The following is a 26,705-nucleotide window of genomic DNA, read 5'->3' as shown; positions in this document are numbered from 1 at the left end:
CCTTAACCTGGATTTGGAATGGTTTCCAACTCAGCCCCACCGACAATCCGCTCTGGCAAACTTGCAGAGAACTTTCCCAGGAGCGTCGTGGTGGCTTTATATCATCAAACCGGAGGAAATACGGCCCAAAATTAAAGAGAGAAGGTGGAGAAACCGAAGGGTAAGAGAGAGAAGAGCTTTGTGCAGAAAAAAATGACTGAAAATCACGTTTAATCCCTATTTATATTGCGGGATTCGTCGACGAGCCACATCATCTCGTCGACGAGTCCTTAAGTAATTTCATCAACGAACCTTACCCTTTGTCAATGAAATTCAGAGTAACCCAAATTCTTCTCTCGGTATTTTCTCATCGATGAATCCTATCCTAGTCGACGAGCTCCTGTTATACCCTCGTCGACGAGTCCCTTGTATTCGTCGACGAGGAGCTGAAAAATTTCTTGAGATTTTCCTTTCCAAAATGCAATGTCGTCGATGAAGTCGACTGCCTCCTTCTGTTTTCAGTTTCCATTTCCCTTTCTTTTATTATTTAAATACCATTATTTGTCAAGTCGTTACATAAGCAATCGATTTCCTACACAGAGTTATCCTATACCAGATGAAAATTAACTACCTTCCCTGACCTTAACTCAATATCCAATTTTGTCACCTAGACACACGACCCGACAATAGTTTACTATGGTTTTCCTGATATCATCACCAAAGGAAAAACACAGAAACCACCACGGTAATCCTATACCCAGACCACAGAACAAACCTCAAATCCTTTCCTATACTCTAGTATTGTTTCCGCTACACTCTAAAGTCTACAGAACCTAGCAACCTAGGCTCTGATACCAAACTGTAAAGACCTACTATTTCTTTTCCAGTTTTGACCTTTTTTTTTTCTATATACTATGAGATTTATAATGCTCTGATACCAAACTATCAACCTAAGCAGCAAGAAGCTAAATTCATATAACCATATTCAAAATATATAATACCAGAGTGTTAAAATATTCCCAAAATATACACGTATGACTATTCCCCTCAACTGGGCTAAAGTTATACATAAATACTCCAAAAAAATACTCACTCTCTACTGACAGGATAGTACTGAAGTCGCTTTACCTGCGAGCCTGATCTGCTCGCCTACCTGGATCACCTAAAAAATGTTAAAGTAATGGGATGAGACGACGCTCAGTAAGACAAAATATGTTATTGTTAGTGTGTGGCAAATGAGTTATATTATGATGAAAATTTGTCTCTATATAAACATGTATAACTAAATATGAGAATACAAGTACAAATATCTTGTAAAGCCACCACGTGTACCCATGTTGCTTAACATATCTGTTTTATAGGTTTTCCATTCATAACACTTCTACTATACATAAGTACACCCAATGCTACTGTAAAACTATATATACATATAATAACTGAAAACTTCCCTATGGATAACTGTGTGTCATGACTTAACCCCTCATCATAGGGTTGTGTGGCCCGTAGACGGGATCTACCCTGGCTGGCCAATTAGGATAAACCACTATACTCCATCAGTCAGATCAGCCCTACTCAACCTATATCTGATGGGGAGTCTGTCCACTCGTGGGCTATACACGATCGACTGTTATGCCACGTATTATCTAAATAGGTGATTGCACTCTATACTGTATGTAGCAACGGTACCGTGCTCTGTAAACTGTAATGGTCCAACATGGTCTAATACTATCTAATACATTTCTGTATATAATTATATGTTTTACCATGATTTTGTAATAACTGTATTAACCATGACGCTGTGATAAACTGTATATGTATCAACTGCATTTCTGAAATGAACTGTAAAATTATATGTCATGGTACTTTAAATTGTATCTATATCAACTATATAATCATGGTATTTTGCAACTACTGTAAAATATATTCACTGTCTAAATATTCTGTAAAACATAGCTCTGAAGAATATTATAAAAACATGTTTCTGTACTATATCCATATTCTCATGCCACACAGTAATTTTAAAACATTTTAAACATACTTGATAAACTGTATAAATTTCTACTGTGAATAATAATCTGATAAAAATATACATTTCATACTGAAAATCATTTTAAAACTGCCTAACATAACATATTTCCCTTACCTGGTTTCTGCTAAAATCTCCCTACTATGAAGGGTCCTACACCCGCAAGGTTCTCCACTCAACACCCTGAAAACCATAAATCTCATAACAAAATATCATTATTTCTACGTCTACTACATTTTCTACAACTGCTACTAAACCAAATTTTGCTTAAAAGACCTTACCTTGAATTTGGGATGAATCCAACTTCGTCCCACCGATGATCCGCTCCAGCAAACTTAGGGAAAACTTCTCCAAGAGCGTCGTGGTGGCCTCAGATCGTTGATTTGACGAACGACGGGGTCGAAATCGAAGAGAGATGGAGGTGGAACCGTAGGAGAGAGAGAGGGAGTGAATTTCTATAAATTTCTACGTAAAAATCCAACTTTCAACTATTTATAGAATCGGATTTGTGGACGAGACACGTCACCTCGTCGACGAATCCTGTAGAAAGTTCGTCGACGAACCTGCACCCTCATCGACGAATTTCAGACTTCCCAAAAATCCTCCTCGGTATCTTCTCGTCGACGAAACTTGTCTTCGTCGATGAGGCCCTCTTGTAGCCTCGTCGACGAATCCCCTGTGTTCGTCGACGAGAACCTGATAAATTCTCCTAGTCACTTGTTCGTCGACAAAATCGGCTGTCTCCTTCTGTTACTGTTTCCATTTCTCTCCCTCTTTATTATTTAAATATCATTATTCTTCGGGTCATTACATAGAATGCTATTCATTTGGCAAAAAACCAAGTTTACCATGCACAAATGAAGCACATCAACATTCAGTTTCATTTTATGCGGGATATTATTGATAGAGGCAAGATACTTCTTCAGAAAATTGCTACAACTGAAAATCTCGCAAATATGTTGATCAAGATTGTGACAACAATCAAGTTCAAACATTGTTTGGACTTATCAATATCCTACAAATCTAAATATTTTTGGAAAGCACCGATGATGTGGAACTCTAAAAAATGTTGGTGACTGAAAAATTTGTTGAATTTATCCTCAAGGTGGAAATTTGTTATTTTTTGTCCCATATTGGTAGAATAGTTCCACATTGGTATAAAAAATTGTTTTAAATTTTTGTATTATTTGTCCCACATTGGAGAGAAGTGTTTTTTGGACTTGAGGTTAAATCTATACAAAGAACTCAACTCTCCATTTGTAAAACACATCTCAAAATTATACTTTGTCAAGACATAGTAGATTGATCGTCGGCGCCCGAAAACGTAGATAATTATATACTGAATTTCATTAATTTCTTGTCTTATTCTTTCTTACTATTTTATTATTAATTTATGCATTACTTTAATTTCTTATATATTCAAGTGTTTGACACAACCCAACTGGTTGCCCAGCACAACACTGATTACTATTCTTGAGATAAAGTTCTTCTTCCGGTGCATTGAAGACATTCTGTGGAAGAAACCGATGTTCTTGTCTCCTGCCTTCAACTATAATTCACCTCCAAGAGTCTTCTTCTCCATCCAACAACTCAAGAAACTTTATGTTGCCTTCCACTTTTGAAACTTTATCTTGTATCCAAATTACTATTCCACAAGCCCACTTCCCTTAACCACAATTTTTTATTCTGTGAATCTGTTGTTGCTTGTTCCTTGCTCCAATTTTTCAGAAGAACCTTCAGAGCCTTAAGTTTTTTAGCAAGAAGGGAATAGGCTGATCCTCTGAAATCCATCGACTTCCACCAATCCTCCATTGATGCCTCTGCAATTTAACAAAATGGAATTATAATCAAATATGCAGCGAGTCAAAGCAGTATGGCACGCTTGGGGGAACTTGGTTATCCAGTATGGAGAAATCAAAAATCTGTCCGGTCTAGACATGGTGGGAATGTTTTGACTGGTGGATCATGTGAACTCCACCCCATTCAATGATAAATCAATAAGCTCCCATTTTGAAATGGGAGAAATGAACGCATGGATTGGATTATTTTGGTCCAATCGACCAGTTATTTCATTAGAAAATCTGATCTCATTAAAGTTTCCGTAGATGCACCAAGGTGACTTTATGTTTTCCATACTTTGAGCCAATTTAGCCCAAAGCTTAGACTTCTCTTGGTCGTTGTGGGGTCGGTACACTGCCGTGAGAGTCATTCCCAACCTGTGAGAACATTTTGAAAAACAATGGAGACGAAAAAATTTCCATTATTCTCTCTTAATGTTGGAGAAAATTAGAATTCCTAGCCACCAAAATACAGGCCCGGTCAAATTCAAAGCTACCCACTCCACGTGACAATTTTTCCATACTGATTTCAACACCTTGCTCACAATTTTTCCATATTGATTTCAACACCTTGCTCTCAATACATGTCTAGTTTCCAAATTTCCAACATATGCTTAATTCTACTTCTCTTGATCCCACAATTAGTCCCCTAACATTCCATGAAATTATTTTGAGGTTCATGAAATGGCTGCATGGGCATCCTGTGATGCTTTTCACAACGGGTCCTTTGTAGCCTAGAAACAATAATATAAATACATATTTCATACAATAACATTCAGCCAACCAACAATCTCTGGAGAAAATTTCCTTCCCACGCCACAGTTAAAAGCAAATTCGATATGTTTATTAATCCTAACCTGAACGCCCCTTAATTAATTACATCCTCCGTACGCTACTAATTTCTAGATAACAGATGCCCGGTATGAACCTCCTGGCGCCTCAATACCCGGCGGCATTGACGGCGGAGGCACCGAGTCCGGGGGCCAGACGTCCGGCGACGTCGGCGGCACAGCGTCTGGCTGCGGGGGAAGAGGAACATCCGGCCCCGGAGGCGGCGGTATCGGTGGGCCAGGGAATTCAGGCCCCGGCAAAGTATCCGGCGGCGGCGGAATTGGAATATCCAACCCCGGATGCTGAGGTATCGGCGGTACGGGAAACTCCGGCCCCGGTCCCATCCCCGGCAAGGATGGCAGAGGATCAAATGTTATCTCCTCCGGTGCGTTGGGATCAAACTCCGGCGAAGCGGGGAATCCCGGTACCTCCCGCGGAACGGAGGGTTCGTATTCGGGAACAGAGGGGAACTCCGTCCTTAATTCAGATGGGTCACGGCAGGCTAGCGGTTGCCCCCCGGAGAGGAAGACGGGGTTCGGGTTTTGCCGGCGGCCATGGCTGTTGTTTGTACAGATTGGGTGTAAGGTGGATATGAGTGGGGAATTTGTGGTTTTGGGTGTGGTTTCGTGATTCAAGGATGAGAAGAAAGGAGAAGATCTCTTGATGAGGTGGGATGAGAACGCAGAGATGCCGGACATTGTTGCCGCTGGGATCGATCTGAAAGTGAAGTTGGGAATAGCAGAGAAAGTGGTCGTGAAGTGGTAAAAATAGTGCGTGTGAGAGACACGTGGGCGTACGTGACGGTGTAAAAGGACACGTGTATGCCATGCACGTTTATAAGATTTTATCATTTTGACGAGGCTTCCATGCAGCCCGGCATGTCATTCTTTCTCCAATTTGCAATTATTTCTAATTTTTTTTAATGAATTATGTGCGCATACAATAATATATTATGCAATTTTAATTATTTAACAATTATATTTTTATCATCTGAACCGACTTTTTGTAAGTTGAGAAAAATCTTTTGATTGCGTTTAAATTGAAATATTTATTTAAATACATAAAAGTTTAAATTTAAATTTTTTATAATTTTTGCTCCTAAATATAATATTTATTTATTTTTAAATTAAAAATGTTGTTATGTTTAAAAGTAAAGATCTTATATATTTTTCGAAGACTCAATGATTAATTAGAATTTGACATTCCTCTGTAGCAATTCCAAATTTTATAAATTAAAGGTAAGAAATGTGTATATACATATATATATATATATATATATATATATATATAAAATTTTACTTATATTTATTTTCATGAAAAATTTATAATTTTGTTTTCAAAAAATTCTGTATTTATTTATGTTAGGTGTAAAAATACTGCGATAGTTGCCAAATATACAAATCACAAATGTAAATATAAAATTTGAAAGACAAAATTTTAAGTGATTTATCTTATATTAAGGCAAGATGAGAGGAGGCCTACATTATTGATGAAACTAATTAAATTATAAAAACATGAAAAAATATCACACTTTAAAAATAGCCAACTAAAGTTGTACAAAAATTGATAAAAATTGTTAGCCTTGGTGTATTCTCAAGAGGGGGGTGAGTTGGATATTTAAAAATTAATCCTAAGTCCAACTAATCTAACAAATAGTATTTCACAAACCTAGGGTCTTTCTATGTATTCACAATCTCAATCAAATATTTAAACGATAAGTATAAACATACAAGTGCAGAAAGTATTGCGAAAAATAAAATCAACACCAAATATGTTATCGGGATTCGGCAACTGTGCCTACGTCCCCGCTCTAACTCGCAAGCCCGAGGATTCCAATAATGCTCACTTAACGGGTGGAGCGGAACCTAATACAATCAAGTCAATTAGCACAGGGGTGACCTCAACCTTTACAAATTCTCTTTGTAGGGTGGAAAAGACCCTAACAATCCTTACAGGCTGGATTACCGCCCCTTCAGGCCACGCCTGGAATACAACCAAATTACAATACAAATTGTATACAATATAATGCTTCTCCGATAAGCAGATATGTACTAAATGATAATCAATCAACCACACATCAATAGTATAGGAAGCGTAAGCTCAGTGATGTAATTTTGTGCAAGCAATACTCAATAAAGTATTATCACTAATATGTTCAAGAGTGTTCTAATCAAGCTATTTCTTTGAAACAATAAATATCAAATCTCAATAATAAATCAGAGTTTCAATGATGCTAATCAGATAATCAAACTATCTTCAAAAGATTTCCTTCAATGAGATGAGCACAAGAATAGTTTGAAAAATATTATAACTTGTAGGAAATATTTTTTACACAACAAAATCAAAGTTATAGGAATCTTACAATAACAATGCAAAAATCCTCAAGCTACTAGGTTTTTCCCAACACAAGATTTATTAAATAAAATATGTGGGGAAAACGTTACTTAACTCCCCAAAAATGAATACCAATCAACCAAGCAAAGTAATGGGAGTATGATCAATAAGACTAAGCAATAACCCAAGTAAGAACTCTCACAAAGTTAAGATTAATCAATGGAATGAAGGTATGAGAGTGTTTTGAAGCATTATAGGCAAAATGGGATTTTGAGTTTGAGAGAATTTTGGCTAATGATTTTTCTTAATCTCTGTTTAAACCTCACAAATGAACTCATATTTATAGATCAAGGCAAAAATATAACCTTTTAGGACATGTAGGGTATTATTAGTATTATTTTAAAACACATTAAAAAAATTAATCCTGATTAAAAACATTTTAACCTCTGTAAATATTAAATAACCCGAGAAGATTTGGGTGGCTGAACTTAAGTTCAGTCGCTCAAACAAACTCAGCCAATAATTTACTTTTAAACGGTTTTGGTGCCCAAAATTTGATTCGGTTGGCTAAACCAAAGCCAGAAACATTGGTGCGTGGTTCAAGTGCCCAGTATTAAGTTCGGTTAACCAAACTAACCAATTCGGTCGCCCGAGGTTTCATTTGAACTGAGAATTTCGATAGCCCGAGTTGGTGACTAGTCTCTTTCTAAGGGTTCAGTCACCCGAGGAAGATGCATTCATTCTAGATTCGGTAACCCAAACCTCAAGTCAAACTGCTGACTTTCGAGCAATTCGGGCGCCCGAGGAGTTTTGAACTTTTGGGGTTCAGTCGCCCGACCTCTCTCATTTTATGCCTATTAAGTTCATTTTCACTTCAATTAATTTCCCCTGATATGTTAAGTGATATTGGGGACTTTGTGTACAATGTGTAGGAACCTAAGGTCTTTCCAAGTACGCCCAAAAACCTGGCGTCGGTCGACCCCTAAGGTCATTCGGTCCCTATGGTCAATCTACGACATTTCTGAGCTTACAGATCCTATATGCATGATATGCAAATAATTATTACAGACTTTTTCTCCTAATTACTATTACAGACCCTCATTGAATTAAAATGAATTACAACATGAAAGAAGTCTTCAAGGTCTTCATGCTTTGCTTCAAGTGTCATTTCTTGATTTTCTAATAAAAACCTGCACATACACTTGATAGTCATCAAATATTAGAGTATTTTTCATTATCAAAACCGGGTGTGACCTAGGTCAAAAAAAACCATAATAAACTTTTGGTTCAATTCCTTTTCGAAATCGATTTGATTCGATTGAATTTCCTTTTCACAAATTTTTCAGTTTGATGTTCAGTTTTTGATTTTTATAATGGTTGCTCGATTCAAAACCAAAAAAGAGTCGAAGTTGCATGTAATAGTCATGCCAAGCCCATCCCAAGTCCAACCACAGGCCAACTGGCCAACCCTAGCAACCTAACCCCATACAATCATTGCCAAATTTCTCAAATCCCACATTCTCATTTCCACCCACTCGTAAATCTGAAAGTTTCAAGTCTATTGCCTTAGGGTTAGGGTTTTGGAATCTAAAGCATCAAATGTGCATGAAGGTGAAGCTGTAAAGGCTCGAAGTTACAAGTGCAACATGTTTATGTTCATGTTCGAGACTCAAGAATCTTTGTGTTCAAATGTTCATCATGTTCGTATTCATTGTAGGAACCGAACCAAAAAAAATTAAAAATTAAAAAAAGTTATTTATTTATTTATTATTATTATTATTAAATAAATATGATTATTATTAGTAACTAAATAACATAGTATAATATAATAATATTATAATATTTTATATATACTTACTCAGGAAGTAAACTTCCTGAGATTGATTTCAATCAATTGAAATCAAAATCCAGAGAGCCCCCACCCCCTTTTGCACCACTCTCTCTCCTCTGTTCATCTCTCTCTAGATTTATTGGTTGTTTCTCGGCCAAATCGAAAAACGAACATCATATCCGAGTCCTAACTCCACCCCTAAACATTTTAACCAGAGTGGATTCGTCGTTTGGACGTCATAGACACCACTCCAGGGTTAAGGTAAGGGGAATAAATTATATCAGTTTATTTTGAAAATATATTCCTGATTTAAATTTATTTTGTAAATTCAATTATTCCCATATGTCTGGGGTAATTTAAACTGCGGGGATTAGATCAGATCAAGTTTTTGGGGAATATATTTAGATTAAGTTAAAATGCGGGGATTTGATCAGATCGAGTTTTTAGGAAATATATTTTAATTAAATTAAACTGTAAGGATTTGATTAAATTACATTTTTTTAAATTCAATTATTCCCATATGCCTGGGGTAAGTTAAACTGCGGGGATTAGATCAAACCGAGTTTTTGGGGAATATATTTAGATTAAGTTAAATTGCGGGGATTTGATTATATCGGATTTTTGGAATATAATGGAATTAAATTAAATAGGTGAAATTAATCATACCCTTGTTTTCAGTAAAATATATTTTTCCCGAGCAGTTATTATATTATGATTTATCAATCAAATCGTGTGGCATGAGAATAATTATTATTGTATGATTAAACATGATAGTTTTTATATAATAATGAAATGACAGTTCAGATGACTTTATGCCGAGTTCAGACGGCTTATGCCGAGATATGATATGACAAATTTTGTACAGAATTGTGAACATGTCAAATTTTATACAGACCTATGAAAATGAGATCATATTATTGTTTTTATTTTATAAATTGCATTATATGGTTTAAGAACACTGATGGTGTAACGACCCAAAAAAAAAATTATTAATTAAAAAAATTTATTATTATTAATTAATTAATTATTATTAAGAAAATTAATTAAATTAAGAAATTTGAGGATTGTGTGTGTATATATATATATATATATATAAGTATATAATAAAGTAAGTAAAGTAGGATAAAGGAAAGGAAAAAAAAAGAAAAAAAAAAAAGAAAACTTAGTGTTTAAGTTTTCCTGCTGTAACAAAACAGAAGGAAAGAAGAAAAAAAAAAAAGATTCACGCGCTGAACCATAAGGAAAGAGAAAGAAAGAGAAAATATATATATATATTCTCTCACGCTCTCCACTTCTCTTCTTCTATGATTTCGCTGCCGATTTTCGCCCAATTGGAAATCCAAAGATACCACCGAACTTCATTCTTCGCCACCGACATATTTATCGAAGTGGATTTGTCGTAGGAGTAGCGTGGGCATATCTCTTAGGATAAGCCAAATTTTCATTTCTATCTCAATTTTTCTTAAATTTTAAACCAAATGGGTGATCAGACACCACTATGAGAATCTAGGGATGATTCTCTACAAGTCTAGTGGAGTGAAATTCTCATGGGGTCGTTGTAAGAATAGCTCCAAAACTAGGATAAATGGGTTATTTAGAAATTAATTGATATTTAATTATTATAAATTAGGAAATATTAAAATAATATTTTATTAGGGTTGATTTGATCAATTAGGGTGCGTGAGTGCTGCGGGTATAATTTTGGGAGCCCTGCAGGCGTGAATCAGAAAATCAGGTAAGGGGGAATAAAATTATATCAGTATTTTATTAAGGTGAACTGGTTATTTACAAGCGTATGAAATTTATTATTTATCTATATGATTTTCAGAATAGCCTGATTACTGGGAAAATGATGATTTTGGTTTAAGGTTATATTTGGGATAATTGTTTATGATATTAAATTCGTGTGACATGGGAGTAATTTTTCCTAATAAATTGAATATTAATTACTGTGGTATTTGGGTTTGCATGTGGGGGTATTTGAAATGATTATGGCATGATGAATGAGTTGTTATGTTTGACTCCTGTGTGGAAATGTATTGATCTATGGGGATACTGTGTGGAAATATATTGATCTGTTAGATTACTGTGTGAGAATGTATTAATATGTTGGATTCCTGTGTGGAAATGATTTAATGCGTCTATGTGAACTAACTATGTGGTTATTCGTATGCATCTCAATATAACATTGGCATGAGGAGGTTGTTATATAACCTAGATGTAAATCATGATATGATATTGGCAGGTCGAGGAGCTTGTTCTACTGATGTATAACGGGTAGGTCATGGAGATTGGATACTGGTGAATAATGGCGCCTGTGTGGGCCATATTATATAACCTGTGTGGGTTGTGGTGCCTATGTGGGCCACGTTATATCCTGTGCAGGCCATGTTATATACCTTGTGTGGGTAGTGGTGCCTGTGTGGGCCACGTTATATCCTTTGTGGATAATGGCGCCTGTGTGGGCCATGCTATATACCCTGTGTGGGTAGTGGTGCTTGTGTGGGCCATGTTATATCCTGTGTGGATAATAGTGTCTGTGTGAGCCATGTTATATACCCTGTGTGGGTAGTGGTGCCTGTGTGGGCCACGTTATATCCTGTGTGGATAATGGCGCCTGTGTGGGCCATGCTATGTACCCTGTGTGGATAGTGGTGCCTGTGTGGGCCACGTGTAGATAAGAAGTACGTAGGTGCCTGTGTAGGCCACGTACTAACATGTACGCAGTTGCTCTGTGTGGGTCACGTACTGAGGACATTGGAAAATGAAGTATGAGATGCACGATTCCTGTGTGGATGTGTTGTGCGCATGTGAATTTAATTATAGCATAAAAATAATGGTATAACATATTGTGAATGCACGGCGAGATAAACATACCACCAGGGGCTTGCTGAGAAAGGCGAGTGCTCTGTTAGGTAGTTTCTTGGTATCAGTGCAAAGGGATGCTACTTGTATGGGCGGGTAGACATCCCGATCCTCGAAAACCTTTGCCTTTAAAATAATAAAGATGTGTGTACTGGCGGCGAGGTAATACTTCACCTAAGGGCTTACTGAGTAAGGTGAGTGCTCTGGTAGGTAGTTTTTAGTACCAGAGCAGAGGGAAGCTACTTGTATGGGCGGGTAATCTTCCCTATTCTTGGGGACTTTCGCCTGCATAAAAATTATGTACTTGTGCATATTGGATGTGTGTGATATTAGATGTTGGGAATGTTATTAATGATACATTTTCTCAGTTGTTATTGATATTATATGAGAAGCAGTTTATTTTGATATGTAAATATTAAAACTCATTTTTCACACACTGTTATAATTTATTCCATCCTTACTGAGAAGTGTCTCACCCTAGTGGATTAACAATTTTTCAGGTTCTTCTAAAGACCGAGTTAGAAGGCCTAGGCTGAGACTGTTTGTGGTAGTTTCTTTTTGGGGCATTGTGAGATACTGATATATGTATAGATATATTTGTACGAAATTATGTTTTAAATACTAGTTGTGGAGATAGATATTTGGATGTTGTAGTGTTGGTTTTTGGTTGTTATATAGAACTCTGGTATTTATTTGAGGTTATTTATTTATGTTCCGCTGCGTGCATGATAATTATGGTATCAGATGCAGGTGATTGAAACACGTGGCACTCGGGCCCCACTTGGCGGGTTTCGAGGCGTCACAGATGGACCAGAGATGTAAAGGACGCTTGGTACCATAGCTATAGAGATATGTTAGTGCAGCAACACTGCTGTAAAAGTGTAGGCGATTGATAGTCGATTTGGCTAGAGAAGAGTATAGTAGCCCCTAGAGTCCGGACGAGCTGGGTAGGCAAATCGTACTTAAGAGTATAGTATGTTTGACTTAGCCAAGTGATAAGTCAGCCATGGCTAAGTCTAGTCATCGGACTACACAACCCGATCATGTGGGGTTAATACTTGATGTTATATGATTATCCATTCAGCAAGGTTCTTTTATGCATATATGTGAATTTATGTACACAAAGAAATTTATTAAGTCAGAGCATGTTTTTGGGGAAAAATGTAAGTATTCTCAAATATATAGTTGTGAGTACAGTTTTACATGATTTCACAGTTAAAGTTAAATTAATTAATGGATGTGTTTTTAACTGTATCATAACTCATATGGTCACACACTGATAATAATCTATTCCATCTTACTGAGGAGTGTCTCACTCCAATAATTTTAACATTTCAGGAAATACGAGGAATCAAGCTTAGAAAGCTTTAGGACGAGACCTAGATAGTTTTAGTTTAAAGTAAGTGCTGGTGAGACACGGTTATGTGTAGATATATTTTTTGATTTACTGGGGATGTAATACGAATGCTTGGGGTTACAGGTGTAATTATGATTGTATTAGAACTCTGGTATAGTTTTTAAGGTTTTATAAAATGTTTTCCAGTGCATGCTTTTTTTTAATACCTGGTACCCCACTTCGGGTTCGGGTCGTTATATATATGGTATAGGAGAGATATGTTATGAGGATAGCACTCCGGGCCCCACCTGGTTCAAGTTGCTACGGTTGTGGTATCAGAGCAGTAGAATTTTCAGGTTGCTACATTCATGTTCAAATGTTTGTGTTTGTGATGTGAGAAGGTTTGAAAACCACCACACTTCTGAAGTGGTGAGTGTCGTGTACTTATAATAAATTAAGGATTACATTCAGTAATTACATATTAACGTCCTAAGAGTTAGAGGATAGACAAAAGGAAAGTATATACAGAATATCCTCCTAGAATTAAGACATAGAATCCCCAATATCCTCAACACCCCCCCCCTCGGCAAGCTAAGCGTCGGATTGGAACGAATGTGAAGCTTGGATCAGAAGAAGTCAAAGAGAGGTCTGGACACACTTTTGGTGAAGATGTCGGCAACTTTCAAATGAGAAGGCACATACTGGGTGCAAAGCTGGCTAGCAAGAACAAGTTCAAGAAGAAAGTCTTAGTCGAGCTCAATATGCTTGGATCGTTTGTGAGAAATGGGATTGAAACTCAAGTAGATTGCACTCTTGTTGTCACGGAGTAAAAGAGGCCACTACGTAAGAGGGACTTTGAGATCACGAAGGAGATGTGTGAGCCAAAGTATTTCGACAACAGTGAGAGCCGATGTAAAAACCCAAAAAAAAAAAATTAAAAATTAAAATTAAAAAATTAAAAATTAATTAATTAATTAATCAGATTTAAAGAAAAAGATAAAAGAAAAAAATTTTAATTAATTAAAAATTTATTTTTATTTTTATTTTTATTAATAAAATATATTATTATTAATATTAATTAAATTTTTATTATTATTATTATTATTATTATTATTATTATTATTATTATTATTATTATTATTATATATATCAAACTCACCTGAGAAGCTTCAGGTGAGTTCAATTAATTATTCACCCCCCCCCTTATCTTCTATCCTCTTCTTCTTCTTCTTTATTTATTTATTTATTTATTTTCCTGCAACTGCAATCTCTCTCTCTCTCCTCACGTTCTCTCTCCCTCTCTCCTCGATTTTATGACGAATTTTCACCCGATTGAAAATTCGAAGATACTACTGGACTCCATTCGCCGCTGCCGTCATTTCTACCGGAGCGGATCGGTGGTAGGAGCAGCGTAAGCGTATTCCCTGGGATAAGTCATTTCCCCATTTTTCTTTAATTTCTTGCAAAATATAAGCCCAATTGACGAACGGACACCACCACGAGAATCTAGGGATGATTCTCTACAAGTCTAGTGGGACGAAATTCTCGTGGGGGTGTCGGGCAAAAATCCCAAATTTGGGGTGCGGCGATTATTAAGGGGCTTATTTTCAATTAATTAGCATTAATTTAGAAATGCTAAAATATTAAGCATTTGGGACTGAAGTAGGATTTCTAGAATTTAGGACCCGGGTGAGCGCCGCGGGTGTAATTTTGGGACCCGCAGGTAAAATTTAGAAAATTAAATAGGGATATTAAATAATAGTTTAAATATTAATTTGAGGTATATGGAGCTTAGGAAAGGTTAGATTAGTATTATTTTGGAGAAATAGATTAATTAATTTGGGGAAAATGTAAATTGCAGGAATTAGATTTCGGGCGCCAATGGCGTGAAATTTTGGGTTCTAAGGAATTTCTCAATAGCCAGGTGAGGGAATAAACTAAAGCAGTAATTTTCCATACAAATTATTATTGATTATGAGTAAATTTATTTTCAGAAAAGCATATGTTATATTGTGTATTACAAATGAAATGTACGATTGGGAAAATACTGCTATGATGATTAAAATGTATATGTATGTATGAGATGTAAGGAATACACGATTTTAGAATATGAAGTATGACTTTTAACAGCATATGTGTGGCATGAATATTATTTTATATGAAATGTATTATGATGTGAAAGATTTTACGAACCAAGCATGATTTCAGGTATTATGAAAATATGAGTTATGTTGTGATGGTTTTGACGATTATGTAATAAATGATGTATTTTCAGTATATATATACCTGAAACAATTTTGGCACGAGGCCATATATTTATGTTATCGGCACGAGGCCGTATTTATGTTATTGGCGCGAGGCCATGTATTTATGTTATTGGCACGAAGCCGTATTTATATTATTGCCGCAAGGCCATATGTATGATTTCGGCGCGAGGCCGTATCTATGTTTTCGGCACGAGGCCGTAATGATGTTACGTGTGATCATGTATTATATGTTTTCACAACCAGGATGTTAGTTTAGTTTAGACCAGGAGCTCGGTACCGTAGCTATGGATTCATTTTGGCACGAGGCCTTATTAGTGCTACCGTCCCACGAGGGGATGGGAGATGGATAGTCGATGTGGCTTTCAGTAGAGTGTGGACGTCCACCTGGAAGTCCAGACCAGGGTGTGGCGGGCTCATTGTACTTACAGACATATTTGATTCGGCAGTGGTCGGCCAGCCATTGTCGAGTCCCGCCTTGGGCTGCACAACCCGTCATGGGGGGTAATACATGACACCAGCTAGCTAGTCATCCTGAGTTTGTCTTCAGTACTACAGTTATAACAAATGATTTTATGTATGATATGAATTATTAACAGATGTGAAAATATATGTTTACCCAGTACGATATGATGATGTTTGTAGAATTATGAAATGTACTGTATACGTATAAATGCATTAAATATTCATGTTGCCACACAGCTGTATTTAGTTTATTTTCCCTTACTGAGAAGTGTCTTACCCCCGAACATTAACTGATTTTCAAGAAATCCAGTGAGACCGGCGGGCTAGAGCCGCCATTGAGTGATTGGAGCTTCCCTACTAGAAGGGTAAGCATTGAACTAGGATCGGGAGTTTTTGTTATTTAATCCTAGTGTTATTTTGACTTTTGGAGGTTGTATATCATAATAGTATTTTGATGTTATAGAAAGTTCTGGTATTATGTTTTATGATTGGATGTTTGAGATTTTATGTTTACTGCTGTTAGGTTTTCCGCTGTGTTTGACAGGTGTCCCCGCTACCCACGGGTTCGGGTTGACCATTTTATTTATTATATGATATTTTATGTTAAGAAATTGAGGGACGTTTCAGCCAAGGCACGATACTCAGATTCACAACTTGAGCGAAAAAATAGTGGGTTGTTTCTTTACACTCCAAAACACCAAATTGTCGCCAAGATAAATATAATAACCAGAAGTAGAGTGATGAGTGTCAAAGCATCCTGTTCGATCTGCATCAGAGTAAGCAACTAAAGCACTAGGAGCAGCAGATGGACCAAAAATGAGGCCAAAATGCAGTGTGTGCCCTTTAATATACCAAAGAATGCGTTTGACGGCGAGCAAATGGTATTTAGTCAGAGAATGTAGAAATTGACTAACAGAGTTGGCGGCATGAGCAATATCAGGATATGTGATAGTCAAGTATTGAAGAGCACCAACGAGAGATATATAGAGCGTGGGATCCGAAAACAGAGGACCATCAGCAGAGAAGTTTTGGGAAACAATCATGGGGGTGTGAATTGGTTTGCTGTCAAGTAACTGAGCTCGCGTGAGAATGTCCTGTGCATATTTTAGCTGAGTGATAAGAAGACCATCAATGGTGGATGTAGCTTCAAGACTAAGGAAGTATTTGAGAGAACCCAAGTCTTTAGTAGCAAACTCAAAATTGAGCTTGTAAGTATAGCTGTAAAGAAAAGAGGAGTTGTTGCATGTAATAATGATATCATCAACATAGAGAAGTAAATAGATCAGGTCAGACTGCTTATGAAAAACAAAGAGTGATGTGTAGAGACCCAAAAAATTATATAAATTAAATAATAAAGAGGGAGAAAAAGGAAATTTTAAAAGGTTTCAGAATCAGCTTATTGGGATAGTCGATGGGGACACGTGTCTCATCGATGAGGAATTATGGATAGAGGTATATCAGGGCTTGAAATTCGTCGACGAGGAATAAGTGCTCGTCAACGAAACTCCTTCTTGTGCTCATTGAAGAGATGACGTGGCTCGTTGACGAGTCTGCATTTTATAAATATGCTAAACCTGGGTTTTTGGCAAGAAATTTTGCATGTGGAGTTTCTCTCTCTAAATTTTTTCCCTCCTCACCTTCTCTCTAATTTTCTAGCCTGATTATTCGTCAGACTGATGATCCGAAGCTACCATATACTATTCCTGGGAAGTTTCTCTTTATTTCTGCGGGAGTGGATCGTTTGTTAAGCTAACTTGGAAACCATCCCAAAATTTTGGTAAGTTAGTTAATTTTAGTTTTATTGGTTGAGGAGAATATGTTAGGAAAGATAATACTGAAGTTTTGTTGGGAAAATATTAATTTCAGGGTGTTGTGCTAGGAACACTGTAGGTGTAGGACGGAGTGTTTTGTGGGCTTTTTAGTAAGCCAAGTAAGGGGATAAACTAAGTTAGAATTTTCCATGAAATTATTTATTATTTTACAGCATTATATTTTTCCTTTGTTTAGCTCCATTAATGCATGGCAAGACTTAACACAAATTTTTTTTTTTTTTTTATTGTTTATCTTTTAAATTTCCAAAAAAAAACCCTGCAATTATTAAATACAAAAATCCATAAATTATCAAATAAAAAGTTAAATATTGTAAATTAAGTTCAATTTTGAAATACTGAACATAATTAGGCATTTAATTAAAATTATAATCTTTAATGTACGATTTTAAACGCCTAATTACGCAACTTTGACGCGTAATCACACCCTCCCAACTAACGTTTTGGTAGTCTCTAGCAAATAACGTAAATGTAATCAAACTAGGGGAGTAGCAACCATAATTTCAATACTTATGAAAATCACATGCCATGAAATATGCTTAATGAGTTTAGGAACACAAGAAATAGATTCATCCAAATTAAGTATCAATTGGGAGATTTATACACCAATTAGTAAATCAACCAAAGTAATAGAGTGTAACAAAGCTCGCGTGCATGAGAATAAGGTTAGAATTTCAAGATTGACTACCAATAGACATTAACGGTTTCAATCACAATAGTTAATCTGAGACAACCACGTGGTCTTACTCTAATTCAAAACCATTGAATTGCCAGCTTTCACACTATTACACTTTAAAAGGCACCCACTTTCTTGTTTAGTTAGGACCCTGGTAGCAGGTAGCCATTTCCAGTGCATGAATGTACAATGGTAGCTTTCATGCTACTACACTTTAGAAGGCACCCACTTTGTTATTTAGTTAGGACCTCGGTAATAGGTAGCTCTTTCCAATATACAGCTATTTCCCTCTTCTTATTTCTTTTCTTTTTTTTTTTGTTCTTTTCTCTCTTTTTCTTCTTTTCTTTTCACAATTGATCTTTGGCTTGTTTCTTATTTTCATTTGCTTCAAACTTTTTCTTTTTCCCTTTCTTTTCTAAGCCATTAGGATTTGGTTCATTAGAGTCCAAACAATTGAAGTATATGTCAACCAAAAATTATCTAAGGTAGTCTTTCTAAGTCTTCTGACATGTGTAGTGTGTGTTTAGTAAAACTTTCAACATCCTTCCCTTGGTTAAAACTAAGTGAAATGGATAAAGTTTTCTTTTGATTTAAACTCTGATTTGCACTACATCCTACATGTTTCATATCCTTAAAAAAAAAAAAAAATTGGCATATAACGTTCACAAATAAGGAATTCAGCATGCTCTGAGATCAATAGCAATATTTCCCAAAGAGGACCAAACTACCTAACATATGCAAACATAACATGCAAATGTCACATTAAAACTCATCAGAAGGCAACACACAATTGCACATGCAAATTCTCTCCCTCCAACTAAAATAAAACATTGTCCTCAATGTGAAAGCATAGGGGAAATAGAAAATATGTGCTTGGGAAAGTAAACCAATAGAAAAACAACAAAAAATCACAACTAACAAATGCAGCAGAAAAATAAAATAAAGATGCAAATAAGAAAAAATAAAACGAAAAGAAAAATAAAAAGAAAGACAATAAAAGAGAAAGGTTAGAGGACTCCCCTAGGGTCTTGCAGAAGCAAGACCTCTTCATGTGGATTGAATGGAGTCATAAATGGCTTGAGACGTTGTCTATTGACTATGAAGCTGTTTCCATTCTTTGGATCTACAATGTCTACCACTCCATGAGAGTGGACCTCTTTAATGATGTACGGGCCACCCCATCGGGACTTCAGTTTCCCAAGAAAAAGAAGCAGTCTGGAATTATAGAGAAGCACTTACTAATTAGGGAAAAGTTGTTTGTCTTTGATTTTATTGTCATGCAACAACTTCATCCGACCCTTTGCTAAGCAAGCATTGTCATAGGCTTCTCTCCTGAATTCTTCAAGCTCACAAATCTACAACTTTCTTAAACCTTTGGTATCATCAAGTGAAAAGTTAATATGTTTATAACCCATAAAGCACGATGTTAAATCTCAACAGGTAAATGACAAGCTTACCGTAAACTAACTTGTAGGGAGACATCCCTAAATTTGTCTTGAATGCAGTTCTATAGGCCTAGAGTGCATCAACTAATTTTTCTGACCAATCCTTCCGATTAGGATGGACCGTCTTCTCAAGTATGATCTTAATCTCTCTATTAGCCAACTCAGCTTAACCATTAGTTTGAGGGTAAATGATCAGAGACCTTGTGGGTCACTCCATATTTTTGCATGAGTTTTTCAAAATATTTATTACAAAAATGCAACCCTTCATCACTAATGATCGCCTTGAGCATGCCAAAATGTGCAAACAATTCTTTAAGAAATCGGATGACAACCCTATGATCATTTGTCCTACAAGGTTTGGCTTCCACCTATTTTAACACATAGTCTACAGCAACTAAAATGTAAGAATTCCCAAAGGAGTTCGGGAAGGGACCCATAAAATCAATTCCCCAACAATCAAAATTTTCAAGAGTTAAAATAAGGGAAAGAGGCATTTCATTCTTTGCTGTAATTTTTCTAAGTTTCTGACAGGGCTCACAGGTTTTACAAAAATATTCAACATCTTTAAACATAGTAGACACATAGAGTCCACTTTGCAAAATTTTTGAAATAGTTTTCTTTGAGACAAAGTGGCCTCCACATGCTCCACTATGGCAAAAATGCACCACAGAGGTAAACTTATCATCAAGCACACATCGACACACCAATTGATCAGAACAATATTTAAACAGAATAGGATTGTCTAAATAATAGTGTCATACCTCTGCAAGAAACTTATGCTTGTCCTGAGCTGCCCAGTGTTCTAGCATTCGATCAGTGACAAGATAATTCACAATATCCGCAAACCAAGGAGCGTGTGACACTGCAAAAAGATGCTCATCGGGGAAATCATCATTTAAGGGATGAAGAGATAAAGATACATCAAGTAGCTGTAAACGAGAAAGATGATCAACTACAACATTTTCAACTCCCTTTTTGTTTCAAATGGTAATGTCAAACTCTTGAAGAAGGAGAATCCATCGGATCAATCTGGGCTTAGCATCCTTCTTTGCCAACAAGTACTTCAAAGCTAAGTGGTCAGTAAAAATAATATGTGACCTAATAATATAAAAACAAAATTTCTTTAAAGCAAACACTACAGCTAACAACTCCTTCTCGGTGGGGTTATAGTTTTTCTGAGCATCATTTAAAGTATGACTTGCATAATAAATAATAGAAGGCTTGCTATCGACCCTTTGACCAAGAACGACACCAAGAGAAAAATCACTAACATCAGTCAAAATTTCAAAAGGCAAGTCCCATCGAGGAGGTTGCATAATGGGTGCAACTGTCAAGTGTTTCTTAAGGGTCTCAAAGGCCTATTGGCATTCATCAATCCACAAAAAATTAGTATCATTTTGCAATAAAGCACACAATGATTTAGAAATACTACTAAAGTCTTGAATGAAACGCCTATAGAAGCCAGCATGGCCAAAGAAAGACCAGATATCCCTTATTGTCTTGGGGAGCAGTAATTAGGAAATCAACTCTACCTTAGCTCTGTCAACCTCTATACCGCGCTCAGAAACTGAATGACTAAGTACCAAATTACTACTTACCATAAACTAGCATTTTTCCCAATTCAACAATAGATTCTTCTCTTCACATCTTTTCAAAATAGCAGTAAAATTTTTCAAACAAACATCAAAAGATTTACCAAACATAGAAAAATCATCCATAAAAACTTTACACATATCATCTAGCATGTCAGAAAAAATGTTCATCATACAGTGTTAGAAAGTAGCAGGTGCATTACATAAACCGAATGGCATTCTACGAAAGCATAAGTACGAAAGGGACAAGTGAAGGTGGTCTTTTCTTTATCCTCTAGTGCTACGATAATTTGATAGTATCCAGAAAAACCATCCATAAAATAATAAAAAGCATTACCAACTACTTTCTCAAGTATCTGATCTAGGAAAGGTAACGTGAAATAATCATTTCGACTAACCGAATTCAACTTACAGTAATCAATGCACATTATCCAACCCGTCACCTTCCTAGATGGGATCAACTCTCCACTAGCATTTTCAATGACAGTTAAACCATTTTTTTTTAACTACCTGTGTCGAGCTTACCCACTTGCTGTCGGAGATAGGATAAATGATGTCTGCAACTAACCATTTCAGCACCTCCTTCATGGTGGGATATAATCTCTGCAATGCATCATGAACTGGTCTTGCATCTCCTTCAAGAAAGATGTTGTGGGTACAGATTGAAGGGTCAATACCCTTGAATTCTGCAATAATTCAGCCTATTGCTCCTCAATGTTGCCTTAATACTATAATAATTCAACTTCCTGCTTCGAAGTAAGATGAGAGGAAATGACCACCGAGAATATGCCCTCAACTGGGCCTTGAAAGACATACTTCAAGTCCTCAGGTAATGGATTCAATTCAAGTGTAGGGACTTCTTCTTTCAATGACTTCATGACTTCTGGTAAGTCAAGAGCTTCAAAAGTTGGCTTATGCCAACTACTCGTGTAACTTGCATCTAACAACTGAAAGTGACCATCTATCTCTGTGAATTGCCCCTCTAATTCTATCAACTTTCTAAACAAAGGAACTGTCTCATCAAAAACATCAAGCTGCTCGGAAGAGTCATTCTCAAATGCACTATTAGAATCAAGTACCGATAACAGGTCTGAAATGTCAAAGTCATCTATCACATCAATTGCATGTACTTCTGAGTCATATTCCCGAATGTGAGCTTTAGTACTCCACTCCAAAAGTTGATCAATGCATTGGAGGTAGCAAGGAACGGGCATCCAAGAATGATAGGTGCCTGGTAAATGGTGGAGACCGACTATCGCATATCCAAAACTACAAAGTCCACTAGATAATATAATTTGTCCATCTGAACCAATAGATCTTCAATAACACCCCGCGATACCTTCACTGATCTGTCGACCAACTATAGCATCATAGTCGTCTTCTTCAGCTCACCCAATCCCAACTGCTCATATATCGAGAATGGTAGCAAGTTCACACTACTCCCCGAATCAAGTAGAGCTCTCATAATGCAAGATTCACCGATCATGATGGAAATAGTGGGAGAACTAGGATCTCTTAGTTTCTAAGGAGTTTCACTCAATATTAATGCGTTGACCTGCTCTGCTAAGAAAATCTTCTTCTTTACATTCAATTTCCTCTTCACTGTGAACAGATCCTTCAAAAATTTTGCATACGAAGGAACTTGTTGTATGGCATCCAAAAGTGGAATATTAATCTTCACATGCTTGAAGATTTCTTGAATCTCAATGTGATATTTTTTATTCTGGCCAACTGTCAACCTCTGAGGATAAGGTACCATAAGTCGGTACTCTTTACTAGTCTCGGCCTCCACATTGATTGACTTCTTCAATTCTAGGCTTGCTTCCTCTTATTTTTCTTTGGTTTCATCTGTCTCAGTTGCAACTTCAAGTGTCGGGACAGCTGTTTGTCTCTCAATGGATATCTCAGGTCAAGGAACTTCTTTTCCACTCCTTAAAGTAATAACAGCCTTCGATGTCTTAATAGAATCCCTTGAGACATTATGTACCTATTGTTGTTGTTGTCGGTATACCTAAGGATTAGGTTGAGGTCGTGCTGGAAATTTCCCTTTCTCTAGGGTACTCAATTGTGTGCTCATCTTATGAATGGTTCTGCGCAATTCATTTATGGCCTGAGTGTTCTAATTGGAAGTTATGACCTTAATCTTCATGAATTGCTGAAGTGTATTGGCCATTTGTGTCATACAATCATCAAAAGACTTCTTCGGTGGAGCGGTTGCTATATTCGATTGAAATCCTGGAGGTGAATAGTGTTGAGAAATTGGATGTGGCTGATACTGGTGCTGAGGAGCAATCGGATCATATGTCGATTGCTAATGTGGCACATAAGACCAAGGAGATTGTTGAAACTACAAAGAAGATTGACTAGACTAATCATTCCTCCATGAGAAATTTGGATGACTCTTCCATCCTAGATTGTAAGTGTTCCAGAAATGTTGATTTGGTGCTCTATTAACCCAATTCTCTAACTGCATCTGATCAGACCTACTCTCCTCCAACACTGGCATAATCGAACAATCCCAATTCTTATGGCTAGAATCAACGCAAAGAGAACACACCTCAACTGGTTTCGCAGCTTTCACCTTCTCTAATTTCATAACCTCTACCCTCCTAACCAAAGCAGCAATACGAGCTTGGACATCAATTTCCTCTTTGACTTCATATTTACTTCCACCACCAATTGTTCAGAGAGGTTGTACCGCCGTTGGTGCCTGATCAGATCGTGTATTCCATTGTTGGGCCTTTTTAGCTAAGTAATCAAAAAATGACAGTTCTTAATCAAGTTCCTTGTTAAAGAATTCCCCATTACACATAGTCTGAACAAACTGCTTACATTCAGGAGTAAAAACTGTGTAGAAATAGTTAACCAGCCTCCAAGACTCAAACCCATGATGTGGACAGATATTTATGAGCTCCTTGAACCTTTCCCAACAAGCCTGGAAAGTCTCATCATCTTTCTGCATAAAACTGACTAATTTTCTCCTATAGGAACTGGGTTCTTTGAAAAGGAAAAAATTTATGTAAGAACTCATGCTGCATATCAATATAACTAGAAATAGAGTTAGGCGTCAAAGAATTAAACCAGATCTTTGTCTTATCCTTTAAAGAGAAAGGAAATAAACGAAGTTTGATATACTCATCAGTTCCAGCTCTAGTAATAAAAGTGGTACAGTCCAACTCAAAGTCTGTCAAATGCTAATAAGGACTCTTAGAATCCATCCCATGGAACTAAGGTATCACTGACAACATCTCATGCTTAATTGTGACATTCGGTGCATCATTAAGCAAAGCAATACAAGATGGTGTAGTGATACGTAGGCTATAAAAAGTCTTTAAGAGTGTGTGGTGCAAGTGCAACCATAATTTCTTCAAAAATTTCTTCCACAAAAAGATTGTATAAATCAAGTTTAGAATCCTCACTTGCAAAATAGACAGAAGAACTATCTGACTATGTGTTGTGTGTGTCACTACTAGTGTTAAGTGAAATTTTGTACAGTCTATTTGAAATGTTTCTAATCCAAGACATCAAACATTAATCCAAACAGCAGTCATTCACCAACACAGCAGAAAACACACAAAAATGCAACAGAGGTAAAGCTACTCATGAAATTTTTCTTTTCTTTTTTTTTTCTTTGTTTTATTATAATTTTTTTTTTTTTTTTTTAGATTATGAGAAAAGTCAAAATAAAGGAAAAAACACTAGTTTGAAACTGAATTTGGAGATTCCTTAACAACGACGCCAAAAACTTAACTCACTCTAAAATGAGCAGTGCAAAAATTATCCCAAGTATAGGAGTTTGGTCGTGTAATAATTAACCCAAAAGGTCAAATCATCTCCTTAAGAAATGTAGATCAATTTCAAACTCGTGTAAAACATAAAGAATAAAATGAGAAAACATTTTACTGAACATAATTCAGATTCAAAATTTTAGGGTTTTTGAAAGTTTCTTGCGAAATTAAAGCAAAATGAAACCTATAATGAGAACATAAAATAAATAGTACGAAATTAAACAAGCAAATGAACTACACTTAAACAGAGTCTTAAACGAAAATGAACTCAACCTAGTGCTTAACAATTTAAATCCACATTAAAATGAGCTCACATGAAAATTAAACTAACAATAATAAGTTCCATTAAATATTAAAATGACATTGAAATTTAAGCAGGCTAATTAATTAAAGAGACAAGAGAACAAGAGAGAGAGTGAAAGAAATAAACCAAAAATTAACCTAAATAAAAAATTCCTCAACAATAAAATAAGCTTAACACATTAAGCAATTTAAACGAACATTTAATTTCAGCATAAACTTTAAATAAAAGTAAGCTAAACTTCAATAATAAAAATGCTCAAAGAAATATTAACTTCAATAGTAACTTTAAATAAATAAAAAAAGCAAACTGACTTTAATAATGAAAATAATTCAAACAAGAACTCATTCCAACAACGACATTAAATAAAAAACAACAAACTGAATTTAATAATACTCTAACAATTGTTAAAATAGCACAAAGAGAGAGAGATAAACCCGACTAAACATTCAAATATTTATTGAAATAACTTTGGAGTAAATAACAAGTAAATAAAACTAATTAATTAGAGAGAGAGAGATGAGATGAAGGAGAGGCCATAGGCAAGAGAAGAATTGCAGCGGGAACAGCTGTTGCCCGGTTCCCTAGAGAGAGCCCCTTCTTTCTTATGTGCGGTGCACCAAGTCCTCAAAAGAAGACTCCACCCACTGCGCCTTTAAACCCTACTCCCCAAAACAGCATCTAAAACCCTAGCCCCACCTTTTTAATAAATGTCCTCCTCTCTTGCAAAGGCACACACAAAAAGCCCCCCAAGAAATTCACAGCCAGCCCCTGCTTCTTCATGCATGGGCCTACATGCATGGCCCATGCACGTCCTCCACTCCTTGGGCCTTCCTTGTTCACGCATGCACACATGGCAGCCCATAGGCTATAGCACACGACTCTCCACATTTCACACAGCCCACCTTGGATTTTGCGAATGTAGCCACGTGAATGGCACGGCCTAGTAGCTCCCATGCTCACGTACACAGCCCGATTACTCCTTACATGTTGCATGGCCCATGCCCTCTCCTTTGTTTAGCTCCATTAATGCATGGCAAGGCTTCACACAATTTTTTTTTCTTTTTGTTTATCTTTTAAATTTCCAAAAAAAAAAATCCTGCAATAATTAAATACAAAAATCCATAAATTATCAAATAAAAAGTCAAATTTTGTAAATTGAGAAAGTCAAATTTTGTAAATTGAGCTCAATATTGAAATACTGAATATAATTAAGCATTTAATTAAAATTATAATCTTTAATACATGATTTTAAACAACTAATTACGTAATTTTGACGCGAAATCAGAATGATTCACATATCTA

The 26,705-nt window shown here is 36.2% G+C and overlaps 1 protein-coding gene and 1 non-coding gene across 2 annotated transcripts; both read left to right on the top strand.

Moving 5' to 3' along the window:
• Positions 1-4,756: 4,756 nt before the first annotated feature.
• Positions 4,757-5,439, top strand: LOC131150538 (uncharacterized). The gene is made up of 2 exons (XM_058101310.1): positions 4,757-5,254; positions 5,311-5,439. The coding sequence occupies exons 1-2, from the start codon at positions 4,757-4,759 to the stop codon at positions 5,437-5,439; spliced, it is 627 nt and encodes a 208-aa protein (XP_057957293.1).
• Positions 5,440-24,193: 18,754 nt separating this feature from the next.
• Positions 24,194-24,301, top strand: LOC131152490 (small nucleolar RNA R71). The gene has a single exon (XR_009135989.1). It is a non-coding gene; the product is annotated as a small nucleolar RNA R71 (small nucleolar RNA).
• Positions 24,302-26,705: the final 2,404 nt, after the last annotated feature.

Source organism: Malania oleifera, chromosome 3 (genome assembly GCF_029873635.1).
Source record: "Malania oleifera isolate guangnan ecotype guangnan chromosome 3, ASM2987363v1, whole genome shotgun sequence".
Taxonomy (NCBI): domain Eukaryota; kingdom Viridiplantae; phylum Streptophyta; class Magnoliopsida; order Santalales; family Ximeniaceae; genus Malania; species Malania oleifera.
Note: the sequence above shows the minus strand (reverse complement) of the source record. Positions and strands in the feature narration are given on the sequence as shown.